The sequence below is a fragment of the Eptatretus burgeri genome, chromosome 16, assembly GCF_056783735.1.
Source record: "Eptatretus burgeri isolate ZD-2024b chromosome 16, Ebu_testis_v1, whole genome shotgun sequence".
NCBI classification, from domain to species: domain Eukaryota; kingdom Metazoa; phylum Chordata; class Myxini; order Myxiniformes; family Myxinidae; genus Eptatretus; species Eptatretus burgeri.
This window is the reverse complement of record NC_140976.1, coordinates 25,281,425-25,295,663: the sequence shown is the minus strand read 5'-3', so window position 1 is coordinate 25,295,663 and position 14,239 is coordinate 25,281,425. Positions and strand designations below refer to the sequence as shown.

The window sequence follows — 14,239 nt, the reverse complement described above, 5'->3', positions numbered from 1 at the left end:
CTTTCTGAACTCCTGCAAAGGCCTAACTGTGTGCTTGTGCCAGGTTTGTTTGTCTTTCCTTGTCCTCTGTGATTGTACTCCTCCATTTCTCTGGATTCTGTGTGTACATAACCCGGCAGGATTTGTAATACTTCGCTTCTGCAGCAAACAAATCATGACCTCTTATCCGTGTGAGTAATTTCTCGTCACATTTGTTTTCAGCTACTTCGAGAACTGTTCGCCATCTGTCACACTCAAACTGGCTTAAGCCTTCAGTGGTGTGTCCCTTTGATCTTGACCTTTCGTCTCCCCTTTGAGTTACAGAAGATGCAATCGGATGAAAACTGAACCTTGTTCCCTGAATAATCCCTCCGACTTAACTTGGAGCATGATGGAGTGGAGATGCGACTGAGGTTCATGGTAAATCGTTGATCACATTCTCTGTGATATCTGTGACACTCAGTAAGGGAATCTGGCATTAGGTCACAGGTACTCGTCATACGTTGGACTGATCCATGTGGTTGCGCCAGTCTCTTGTCTCGGATCTCCTTCAACCTTGCTCGTCAGCTGTGGCATCCTTTGTTGAGGATAATAGCACCATAGGGCCATATTGTAACTCAGGGATGTGCACAATGCATTCGTGCTCCAATCGGGACTTCGAGCCTCCATGACTATCATCTTTCTGACGCTTGGGAGGTGGGTCTTCACGCTCCTGGCCACTTTCTGCTGCTTGCTGGTCAGACATCAGTTGACTATGTTGTGCACAGCTAGTACGAACCTGAAAATAGAAGGAAACAGGACTTAAAACTTCATATTTTCATTCAGTATTAATTCTTGCAATGTTGTATCACATTCTTAAATATTTCTGATTTGGACTGGAATATATAACTTAATTACCTTACTTAATTTCCATTAATTAAAACTTATCAGTAGTCATACAATGAGAAAGAAAATACATCTTAACTAAACCTGTTATCTTCAGTTGAACATTCAACATGAATGTTTTGGAAATAAATCTTAAATAATATGTAAACAAATATCGACTGTGACGACTCGCTTTCCGTTCAGGATATGCTCCATTCCAACACCGACACCATTCCTGTATGTCTCCTATTTCAAGAAATATAAAGTAATTAAAACAGTTTCTCACTATCATTAAATAATTAATCTGTACCTGCAATAAAATTAATATAATGTCAAATATATTCATTGAGGAATACGGAGTGTTGATTTTGTGTTTATTCGAAAGATAGGGAATATATATTCAAATGTATATAATTTCATTTAGATTTAATGTACAACACTGTTAGACATATATAGATTATCAGAATGCAATTATCTTCAATTTGATGCATCATACATGTATATTGGATATGATTTGGGCCTTCTGCATGCCATTTTGATTCCATCCGTAAATTGAATTTGATGCAAATCGATAAAAGTATAATTTTAGGGTACCCCTATTCAAAAGGTCAAAACAGGTAGTGCATCCCAAAATTTTCAATGTTAACATTCATATTCGTGTTCAGTATATTCAGGGGATTCAGAAAAACATAGGTTTGCTGGGAGGTGGGGAGTGCACTGTGGCCATATCTGGCCCATGGTCTATAACCAGATAGTTTGTTTCTCTGAGCTAGAATCAGCATATTTACACAACTTAAGTTAATTTGTACAACAGTTTAGTTGTGCTATTCTAATCCTTTATCTTTTTGTTTGACATGTTATATGCTTCTTACCATGCCAAAAAAAATGTTTAGGTAGTGACACCTGCTCCTCGTTTGCTGCGTGGAGTGCTGCGCGAGTATCAGCTCGTGAGCTTAGATTGGCTGGTGGGATTGTGGGAACTTGGTGCAGGAGGAATTCTTGGTGATGAGCCTGGTCTGGGGAAAATTGTGCAGACTGTGGCTCTGCTTGCTTACTTGGCTGGAGATGCAGGCAAGTAGTGGAATGTCATTCCTTTGCACAAAGCTTTGTCTTCACCATTTTGTATACGGTACTTTTAATTTTCATCTTTCTCTCTTTCTACTTTCTTGCTTTGGTGATCAGGACTGTGGGGGCCACACCTGGTTGTGTGTCCTCCTTCTCGTCTGCTTGCTTGGGAAAATGCCTTCGGTTCCTGGTGCCCGGGAATGAAAGTTCGACTTTACTGTGGCTCCAAACAGGAGTGTCAGAACAAAATAAAGGTATTTTTAGATTCTTCAACCTGTAAATTGTAAATGTGGTATCAACTGACTTTTTGCTGTTCTTAGATATTTTTATCCATCTTTGTATGAGGAATGGAAGCATCCCAATGTGATGCATGTGTGCATCACCACTTACCGGATGCTACTGCGTGACCATCGGGCCTTTTCCCCCTGTCGTTGGCAACACATGGTGCTGGATGCTGCTCATCACATTCGAAATGTTGACTTGCCACGGTGGCGACCTCTCCTCCGCATTCAAAGGTTTTTTTTTGCCGACTTATTGTGTCAAAGATGGGATATTTCAAGTTTTAAACAAAATCAAACCTTTTATTTGGCTGCCTTTACCTGCTTTTGCTGCTGTTCTACCAGCAGTGCTTGACTGTCATTGAAATCAACTTCCTACAACCCTATCTTGGCCAAAAAGAGCAATTGCAGCTGCAAATGTCATATCTAAAACCAGGTTCTCCAGCGTCACCTCCCTTCCATCTACATTGGGGAGAACAAGTATTTGATACACTGCCGATTTTGCAGGTTTTCCCACTTACAAAGCACGTAGAGGTCTGTAATTTTTATCATAGGTACACTTCAACTGTGAAAGATGGAATCTAAAACAAAAATCCTGAAAATCACATTGTATGATTTTTAAAGAATTAATTTGCATTTTATTGCATGAAATAAGTATTTGATACATCAGAAAATCTTTGGAGGGAGCTGAAAGTCTGTGTTGCCCAGCGACAGCCCCGAAACCTGAAGGATCTGAGAAGATCTGTATGGAGGAGTGGGCCAAAATCCCTGCTGCAGTTTGTGCAAACCTGGTTAAGAACTACAGGAAACGTCTGATCTCTGTAATTGCAAACAAAGGTTTCTGTACCAAATATTAAGTCCTGTTTTTCTGATGTATCAAATACTTATTTCATGCAATAAAATGCAAATTAATTATTTTAAAATCATACAATGTGATTTTCAGGATTTTTGTTTTAGATTCCGTCTTTCACAGTTGAAGTGTACCTATGATAAAAATTACAGACCTCTTCGTGCTTTGTAAGTGGGAAAACCTGCAATATTGGCAGTGTATCAAATACTTGTTCTCCCCACTGTACATGGGGAGAATGTGCAGTGGTTTTGTTGAGAACCATCTCATTTTAATTTTGGAGGGAGGACCCATCAAGTGGTGGTGGGTCCATCTGACACTTGTTGTGGCTTCTTAATATTGGCTAAATTACATCTCCAAGAGTTTGAAGCAAAAAGTGCTCGTGAATGACATCATGGATGAGATTGGGGAATGGAATTCTTCTGACAGTGAGGACTTGATAAGAAAAATTACACTGTTTATTCCACATTATCTATCAATTTCAAATGTTGTACTCCCCCAACCACATGTCTCATCCAGCTGTTATAGGCTACTGCTCTTTGACTCAGCCATGGGCAAGAATCTTCCCCAACTTTGGAACCAGGCCCGTCTCCTCTTTCCACAATGTTTCTGCTGGTCTCTGCAGGAGCAGCTGTCTTTGGGCTCCTCAGCTGCTGACTATGTGGAGAAACTTTCACAGCATTTTTACAAAGTGGGTTTCATTTGCTTTTTCCTCTCTTGGTAATTGAAATGGTTGCTTATCCACAGTAAGTGGAGCAGGTTTTGACTTGAACAATAACACTTGTGAGATCAGCAAGATCTTTGGATTTGGTCACAAGAAGAGATGTCGACGAACAAGTCGCTGAGCCTGTGAGAGTTCTCCATCACATCTCTGATTGCTAGGACACGCATCTATCAACTTGGTGATTGCAGTGAACACCGGAAATACCAGCTTCGTCTCGGAGCGGCTTGTGGGAGGGGTGGGCAAACTTATTTCTTGCCCATAGATAGTAATACCACCTCCCTCTGGTTGGGATCCGTAAACCACGTGCAAATGTGAAAATGTCGTCTCCCCATCCTTGCAGGGGAGGGTTTTGGGGAATTATTTTGTGGCCATTACAAGATGCTGGATACCTCCACCAGATATATATGATTTGTTGGAGATTGGCCAAGCTGTTTTCACTTTTATGAGGTTCAGCCATACCCACATATATGCATCGATATAAATTCAGAGATTTACCGAATTTTAGGATGATAACTCTTTCATGAATCCACATTAGGTGCTGAAACCATTTTGGTTGCGTCGTTTGCGGCGTGATGTGGAGAACCAGATGCCACGTAGGGTCGAGCAGGTGTTACGATGCCAGATGTCACCTTTTCAGCGCCGTCTCTACGAGGACCTGCAGGTTGAGCCAAGGTTAATATCTTGGTTATTCCTTTTATTATATTTTGACGTCTGAATTTTTATGCCTCCGCTGACAAAGTTGCCAGAGGCATTATGTTTTCAAGTTGTCTGTCTGTCCATGATAGGTTTCCATTACCGCGATAACTTAAGAACGGCTGAAGGGATCTAAGTCAAATTTGATACAAGTATGTATAATGATTACATAAACTGATTAGATTATGTGGGCAAGAGGTCAAAGGTCATTTCAGGTAAAAATGTGATGTTTGAGAACATTTGAAGGGAATTAAATCAAACTTGGTACAAGTACGTATAATATTGGCGGAAGCATATCTGTCGACATCGCGACGTCAAAGTTCCGTTCTAGTTCATTTTTGACCACACTTTGTGGTTTTGCTTTAGTTGTACCGGATTGAAAGATTTGTATTTTAATCGCAAAAATGGCATGCTTTAAAAAAAAAAAGGTTGTTTATTTATTTATTTTTGTTGACCCACCCACCTTTTCTCCATTCATTTGATTTCCCTTAAATTACTTTGTCCTCCCACAGCCCTTTTTCCCTCGTCTCCAACATTTCCCCACACCCTTCAATTTTCTCTCACTCCCTTCTTCCCACTCCCCCCTCCCCCCCATAACTCATTCACCCTGCCCCCAAATCTTTCCTCTCTCAGTCATAATTTATAAATAGACATAATATGACAAAAGGATTTGTGACTGACGTTGTGTGGCCAAGACAAGAATTGTTAATTTATCCTTGGCCACAACCCTTGTGCTACTTTTCCATGAAACTCACCCTTTTTTGTGTCCTTGGCCTGACATGACTCGGCCTGAGTTTATTTTTCCATTTTGACATACATCAGCATCCTATTAAGATAATCAGATTCATTCTACAGACCACTTTATTTACATATTTGGCTTTGAGGGACTTGTTAGCTTATCTGGAATTGGAATTCCAGATAAGGTATTGTCATCATGCACCGTCCGTCTCCTATTTTGACTTCTCCGACCAGACTACTTGGTGGATTTGGCAGCAAGGTTCTGCTCCTGACCAGTAATGGAGATTGCAAAGCCCGTTCTGGTCACGTGACTTTAAGTTGGTCAAAATGGCGCCTTAGTAAATTATTTTTAAAATCTTCTTCTCCAGACCCACCAGTCAGAATGCTGCCAAATTTGGGTTACACGAGGACAGGGTCGTGATGTTAGATTGCAGAGGTCAGGCCGATCATGTGACTGAAGTGTGTCAAAATGGTGGCCTTGGTAAATTTTTGGGAAAATCATGTAAATTCCTTCAAAAATCTTCTTCTCCAGACCCACCAGTCAGAATTCTACCAAATTTGGGTTACAACATTAGCACAGGGCCCAGATAAGCGACAGGTCCAGTGGTCCTGTTTTGGGGTTATTCCTCTGAAATAAGCTCATAGTGGGTCCCGGTGTCCGGTCCGTCCGTCCCTTAACATTTGATTAAAACATCTCGTTACAAACTACCCGACCAAATTTAGAATGATGCATCAGGCCAGCAAGGTCTCGTGGGGTTGTGTTCTCCATCTGGATGCGCCCCCTAGAGAGGGAAATAACTGTTTGTCCCTCACAAGGATACTTACTATTTATAAAGTAAAACAACAATAACAATAATATTTCCAGTTGAATATGAAACAGAGTAATGTTTGAAGCTTCTTTCTTTTTTCTTTTTTTTGTGCACATGTCCACCTTCTCTTGCAATACACGTCTGGAGACGTTGAATCAAATTGTCCATAAAAAGCCCCCACAGAATCAATCGCAGGAAGTTAGGTCCGTGAATTTTGGAGTTAATGCTTCGGGTCAGACTGCGGCGCAGGCTCGGGGCCGTATGCTCGCGCTGTGGCGCGGCGGACTCTGTGCATACCTTGGAGCTGTGGACCCGGTGTGTATTATCGAGCTTCGGTGCGGCGTACACGGGGGTTGGGGGGTGGGTGCCCTCGAGTGGAGGTGCGGCAGACTCAGGCATTAGCCTGAAAGCGCCGCAGAATCGAGGCTGTTTCCTGAAACTGGAGCACAGCACATGTCTCATCCCAGCCTGAATAAGGCATAGATGCTTCCAGATAAGTTACCTTTAAAATCCATTGAAGATAGTGAATTGACTTATTTTCCCATCAGGATGATGTAAAGTTTAAATTTCACAACTAAGCAGTTCTAAGGTTATGGGAAGAAATTTGATTTTCATTTCACTTTAATCTTGATCTCATTTCTGCTGAGTCTGACTTGTATTTTATGTAAATCATGATTGTGTTCTTGTTTGTTTGTTTGTTTGTTTTCTTTTTACTTTTTAGGGCTGAACAAGCTCTTCGTTCGAGGGATGTGTGTTGTGTTTTGCGCCTCCTTGTTGCTCTCTGCCGTGTTTGCGAGCATCCTCAACTCGTCCACCAAGCCTCAGCACGCTCGCCATTCGTCTTCAAGCCACTTCCTTATTGTGTTCCTTCGCTTGTCTTGTCAATTCTGGCAAAGGATATCGATAAGGTTGTTTGGACTTGATATTTCATTTGAAACTACAAATTTGACAAGCCTTATTGGCAGTCGGGTCTGAATATTTCAGTAATTTATCGGCAAATGTTATATATTTATATATATATATATATATATATATATATATATATATATATATATATATATATATATGTATATATATATATATATATATGTATATATACAGTGGGGAGAACAAGTATTTGATACACTGCCGATTTTGCAGGTTTTCCCACTTACAAAGCACGTAGAGGTCTGTAATTTTTATCATAGGTACACTTCAACTGTGAAAGACGGAATCTAAAACAAAATTCCTGAAAATCACATTGTATGATTTTTAAATAATTAATTCGCATTTTATTGCATGAAATAAGTATTTGATCACCCACCAACCAGTAAAAATTCCAGCTCTCACAGACTTGTTAGTTTTGTCTTTAAGAAGCCCTCCCATTCTCCACTCATTACCTGTATTAACTGCACCTGTTTGAACTCGTTATCTGCATAAAAGACAGCTGTCCACACTCAATCAATCAGACTCCAACCTCTCCACAATGGGCAAGACCAGAGAGCTGTCTAAGGACATCAGGGACAAAATTGTAGACTTGCACAAGGCTGGGAAGGGCTACAGGACAATACGCAAGCAGCTTGGTGAGAAGGCAACAACTGTTTGCGCAATTGTTAGAAAATGGAAAAGGTTCAAGATAACAGTCAATCTCCCTTGGTCTGGGGCTCCATGCAAGATCTCACCTCATGGAGCCTCAATGATCATGAGATAGGTGAGGGATCAGCCCAGAACTACACGGCAGGACCTGGTCAATGACCTGAAGAGAGCTGGGACCACAGTATCAAAGAAAACCATAAGTAACACACTACGCCGTCATGGATTAAAATCCTGCAGCGCACGCAAGGTCCCTCTGCTCAAGCCAGCGCATGTCCAGGCCAGTCTGAAGTTTGACAATGACCATCTGGATGATCCAGAGGAGGAATGGGAGAAGGTCATGTGGTCTGATGAGACCAAAATAGAGATTTTTGGTTTAAACTCCACTCGCCGTGTTTGGAGGAAGAAGGATGAGTACAACCCCAAGAACACCATCCCAACTGTGAAGCATGGAGGTGGAAACATCATGCTTTGGGGATGCTTTTCTGCAAAGGGGACAGTACGACTGCACCGTATTGAGGGGAGGATGGATGGGGCCATGTATCGTGAGATCTTGGCCAACAACCTCCTGCCCTCAACAAGAGCATTGAAGATGGGGCGTGGCTGGGTCTTCCAGCATGACAACGACCCGAAACACACAGCCAGGGCAACTAAGGAGTGGCTCCGTAAGAAGCATCTCAAGGTCCTGGAGTGGCCCAGCCAGTCTCCAGACCTGAACCCAATTGAAAATCTTTGGAGGGAGCTGAAAGTCTGTGTTGCCCAGCGACAGCCCCGAAACCTGAAGGATCTGGAGAAGATCTGTATGGAGGAGTGGGCCAAAATCCCTGTTGCAGTCTGTGCAAACCTGGTTAAGAACTACAGGAAAAGTCTGATCTCTGTAATTGCAAACAAAGGTTTCTGTTCCAAATATTAAGTTCTGTTTTTCTGATGTATCAAATACTTATTTCATGCAATAAAATGCAAATTAATTATTTAAAAATCATACAATGTGTTTTTCAGGATTTTTGTTTTAGATTCCATCTTTCACAGTTGAAGTGCACCTCTGATAAAAAATTACACACCTCTACGTGCTTTGTTCGTGGGAAAACCTGCAAAATCGGAAGTGTATCAAATACTTGTTCTCCCCACTGTGTATATATATATATGTATATATATATATATATGTATATATATATATATATATATATATATATATATGTATATGTATATGTATATATATGTATATGTATATATGTATATATATATGACTTTTTCTGATGTTCATTTTATCATTTAAGCACCCATGCACTGATAAAGTATTTTACTTTTTTTTTATCCTTTTTTTTTTTTGGAAACAGACTGTGGACCCTTCCCTCTTTGACCTTCTGGGTTTAGAGTGGCAGCTTTCTTGCCTCCAGTCTCAGCTTGTAAACCAGAGGAAAATCACACGTAAGCTCATTGAAGAGATAACCTTGCAGCCAGAGGAAGCCACACGTCTACCACCATGCAAGCTGAAGCCCAGAACGTGAGATTAGTCAGATCTGTGTTTGAGCTGACAAAATGTTTGGTTATGTGATAAATACACAGAAACTCCAACCTCCCTTTCCTGCTGCTGTCTTCTAATGTCCGGTCATACCTTCTAACAGATTGTTTGAGCCAGTGCTGTTTGGTGAAGAGCCATCTGGGCAGATAGCCTGGGGACTTTGCATGGACATGCGCACATCTAACAAGCTGGAACCCACAGCTGAAAAGGATGTCCAGGCATCCGCACGGGTCTTTCCTGGTACACCATCCAAAACACTTGTACCTTCCGGTGTGTGATTCTTCTCATTGCATGTGTTGCTCTGTAATTATGTTGGTATGCCATTTCCCATGCATCTGAAATTTTGACTGTTGCTTTGCCAGACTAAAAGAGTGCAGGGTGAGAGCTCTTGTTCTGATGAAGGGCTAACACTTTGAACATTGACACCACCTCAATTTCCATGGCCATAAATAAACTTTTCGTTAATGATATAAAAATCCATTTTTTATGATGCATTTTTTATGATGCAGTTCATGAATCAGTATTGCACTTGGAAATATCGCAATGCTAAAAATAACAATGGCTTTGTGTACTGTAATGGAAGTGCATTCAAAAATCATTTTGAATTTTTGTCTGTTTTGCAAATTTTAATCTAAAAGAAGATAAATTGACATCTCCAAACTTTAAGGAGATGGTGTGGGGAAAGGGAAGAAAGTGTCAGTGGAAGGGGTAAGGGGAGAAAGTGTCAGTGGGACGTATTTCGAGAAGGGGAGACTTATTTCGAGAGGGGGAGAGGTGTGTGTGTGTGTGTGTGTGTGTGTGTGTGTGTGTGTGTGTGTGTGTGTGTGTGTGTGTGTGTGTGTGTGTGTGTGTGTGTGTGTGTGTGTATATTTATATATATATATATATATATATATATATATATCTTATAATACCAAGCTTGCACACTAAAAAGTCGGCTCGCTGTCACACGATCCCTATGAAATTGTTGTGGCACTTAGCGGACATGCCGACAATGTTTGGGAAGTCTTGGCGTTCCATAGTACCACTTGCATTTTGCACAATGCGGATTTTTGTCATTCCCCGTGTACGGTATGTCGTCTGCTACCAGTTATGTTGTACTGCTATCCCATGCATGTGCATGGGTATCGATATATATATATATATATATATATATATATATATATATATATATATATATATATATATATATATATATATATATATATATATATATATATATATATATATATATATATATATATATATATATATGGAGGTGTGTGTGTGTGTGTGTGTGTGTATATATCTTCTTCTTCTTTCGGCTGCTCCCGTTAGGGGTCGCCACAGCGGATCATCCGTCTCCATTTCGCTCCATTCTCCACATCTTCCATTGACACTCCAACCACCCGCATGTCCGCCCTCACCGCATCCATGAACCTCTTCTTTGGCCTTCCTCTTCTCCTCCTACCTGGCGGCTCCATCCTCAGCATCCTTCTCCCGATATACTCCGCTTCCCTCCTGTGCACATGTCCAAACCATCTCAATCTCGCCTCTCTTACTTTGTCTCCAAACTGTCCTACCTGCGCTGTCCCTCCTAATATATGCATTCCTTATCCTGTCCATCATCATCACTCCCAACGAGAATTGCAGCATCTTTAACTCTGCCACCTCCAGCTCCGCTTCCTGTCTTTTTGTCAGCGCCACCGCCTCCAAACCATACAACATCGCTGGTCTCACTACCGTCTTATATACTTTCCCCTTCACTCTTGCAGCTACCTATCTGCCACAAATCAATCCTGCAACTCTTCTCCACCCACTCCATCCTGCCTGCACTCTTTTTCACTTCTCTACCACACTCTCCGTTACTTTGGACAGTTGATCCCAAGTATTAAACCCATCCATCTTCCCCACCTCAACTCCTTGCAACCGCACCATACCACCATCCTCCCTCTCATTTACGCATATGTACTCCATCTTACTCCTACTGACTATTATTCCCCTTCTCTCCAGTGCGTGCCTCAGCCTGCTCCCTACTCCCCCGACAGATCATGATGTCATCCGCGAACATCATAGTCCATGGAGACTCCAATCTGATCTCGTCCGTCAACCTGTCCATCACCATTGCAAACAGGAAAGGGCTCAGAGTCGATCCTTGGTGCAATCCCACTTTTAACTTAAACCAGTCCATCATTCCTACTGCACACCCCACCGCTGTCACACTGTCCTCGTACATATCCTGCACCATCCTCACATACTTCTCTACCACTCCCGACTTCCTCATACAATACCACAACTCCTCTCTTGGCACCCTATCATAAGCTTTCTCTAAATCCACAAACACACAATGTAACTCCTTCTGGCCTTCCCTATACTTCTCCGTCAACATTCTCAAAGCAAACATCGCATCTGTGGTGCTCTTTCCTGGCATAAACCCATATTGCTGCTCACAAATCATCACCTCTCCTCTCAACCGAGCTTCCACTACTCTTTCCCACAACTTCATGGTGTGGCTTAACAACTTTATCCCTCTGTAATAACCACAGTTCTGCACATCACCCTTGTTCTTGAAAATCGGAACCAGTACACTTAATTTCCACTCCTCCGGCATCCTCTCACTTTCCAAGATTTTATTAAACAATCTGGTTAAAAACCCCACTGCCATCTCTCCGAAACACTTCCATGCCTCCACTGGTATTTCATCTGGGCCAACCGCCTTTCCACTCTTCATCCTCTTCATAGCAGTCCTCACTTCATCCTTACTGATCCACCCCACTTCCAGATTCACTATCTCCACCTCTTCCAACCTTCTCTCTCTTTCATTTTCTTCATTCATCAGCTCTTCAAAGTACTCCATCCACCTTCTCAACACACTCTCCTCGCTTGTCAGCACATTCCCATTTGTGTCCTTTATCACCCTCACCTGCAGCACATCCTTCCCAGCTCGGTCCCTCTGTCTTGCCAATCGGTACAAATCTTTTTCCCCTTCTTTTGTATCCAACTTCTCATATAGCTCGCCATATTCCTTTTCCTTAGCCTTTGACACCTCTCTCTTTCCCTTGCGCCACCACTCCTTGTACTCCTGCCTACTTTCTTCATCTCTCTGGCTATCCCACTTCTTTTTCGCCAACCCCTTCTTCCTTGTACTTTCGTCTACTTCCTCGTTCCCAATCATCCCACCCCTCTTTACCACCATCCAACACCTGTCTCACCTCCTCCCTAAATTCCACGCAACAGTCGTCCTCCTTCAGCTTCCACCATGTGGTCCTTGGTTCAGCCCTCACTCTCATCCTCAACCTCACCTCCAAAATCATCCTGCAGACCACCAATCGATGCTCTTGAGCTACACTCTCCCCTGCCACCACCTTACAGTTTCCAGTCTCTTTCAGGTTGCATCGCCTGCTTAAGATGTAATCCACCTGTGTGCACTTTCCTCCACTCTTGTATGTCACCCTGTGTTCCTCCTTCTTCTTGAAATACGTATTTACCACTGCCATTTCCATTCTTTTTGCAAACTCTATCACTATTTGCCCTTCCACATTTCTCTTGTTGAGACCGTACCTACCTATCACCTCCTCATCCTCTTTATTCCCTTCCCCAACATGCCCATTGAAATCTGCTCCAATCACCACTCTTTCATCCTTGGATACACTTTCCACCACTTCATCTAACTCACTCCAGAAATCTTCTTTATACTCCATCTCACACCCCATATGCGGGGCATATGCACTGATGACATTCATCATAACCCCTTCAATTTCCAACTTCACACTCCTCACTCGGTCCCACACTCTCCTCACCTCCAATACCCTCTTGACATAATCCTCCTTCAGGATTACGCTGACACCATTTCTCCTCCCATCCACACCATGGTAGAACAGTTTGAAACCACCTCCAATGCTCCGAACCTTACTCCCCATCCACTTGGTCTCTTGCACACACAGTATGTCCACCTTTCTTCTCTCCATCATATCAGCCAACTCTCGCCCTTTGCCAGTCATAGTCCCAACATTCAGAGTTCCAACTCTCACCTCCACACTTCCACCCTTCTCCCTCTCCCACTGCCTCTGGACCCGCCTTCCCCATCTCCTTCTCCTCCTTTGCCCAGCAGTAGCACAATATCCACCGGTACCCTGCTGACCTACGGTACTGGTGGCGGTCGTTGGTAACCCGGGCCTCGACCGATCCGGTATGGAAATCCGTTTTATTGTCCGCATAATGATTTGGCATAGGTTTTTCGCCGGATGCCCTTCCTGACGCAACCCTGGTCGCCTCATACGAAACACAGGGATATGGTACACCTATTGTAACTGGGGCATACACCGGGCCCAGTACATTGGTACTCATTTCGCCGACCTCGGAAGGATGACAGGCTGAGTCAACCCCCTGGTGTATATTAATTCAGTGGCCCAACGGGGCTTGAACTCAGGACCTTTTGGGTCCCAAGCCGCTGCCCTACCACTGCGCCAACACCAGGTAACACCAGGACGTATGGATGTACATATATATATATTTCGGCACGCCCCTTTCTTTGTTCCACCATCAGATTTGTTACTGCATGAAATGAAACAAGATTTGGCACATATACTAATGATATTATTGTCTTCCTTAAGAGGCCCCTCAAAATTCGTTTTGATGCATTTTCACAAACTCCAACGGATTCCATTCAAATTTGGTACGATTATGGCTTTTGGTCCAACTTAGGTCATTGGCTATACATTTTTTCCATAACACTTCCGATATTTGAAAAAATCGATAAATCTATATCCCTTATGGGATTTTCCATTCAAATCCACTCAAGTTAAAGGCCTACGGGGGACACAAATTTCCACTTTGCCCCAGGCGCTGTTTACCTCCACTACGCCAAGCTGTTAGGGTTAGGGTTTGGGTTAGTATTAGGGTTAGGGTTAGCTACCCTAACCGCTAGCCCTAACCGCTAACCTCTAACCCCTAACCGCTAACCGCTAACAGCTATTCAGGAAATTTGCAAGAAAGCCCGGGCAACGCCAGGCTTTATTGCTAGCCCGAGCAACGCCGGGCATTACTACTAGTATATACATATGTATGTATATATATATATATATATATATATATATATATATATATATATATATATATATATATATATATATATATATATACATGAGGCCCCGCGAGGAGGAGTGATGC

At 42.5% G+C, this 14,239-nt stretch overlaps 1 protein-coding gene across 8 annotated transcripts in view; it reads left to right on the top strand.

Annotated features, from left to right (window-relative positions):
• Window positions 1-14,239, top strand: part of EP400 (E1A binding protein p400) — a 144,870-nt gene that overhangs the window by 31,467 nt on the left and 99,164 nt on the right. For all 8 annotated transcript variants that reach the window (XM_085859265.1, XM_085859266.1, XM_085859268.1 and 5 more), the window contains 8 exons: window positions 1,737-1,914; window positions 2,026-2,162; window positions 2,254-2,423; window positions 3,553-3,724; window positions 4,293-4,429; window positions 6,719-6,905; window positions 8,907-9,073; window positions 9,195-9,361. In XM_085859265.1, coding sequence (XP_085715391.1) covers window positions 1,737-1,914; window positions 2,026-2,162; window positions 2,254-2,423; window positions 3,553-3,724; window positions 4,293-4,429; window positions 6,719-6,905; window positions 8,907-9,073; window positions 9,195-9,361 — 1,315 coding nt within the window. The remainder of the gene's footprint in view (window positions 1-1,736; window positions 1,915-2,025; window positions 2,163-2,253; window positions 2,424-3,552; window positions 3,725-4,292; window positions 4,430-6,718; window positions 6,906-8,906; window positions 9,074-9,194; window positions 9,362-14,239) is intronic.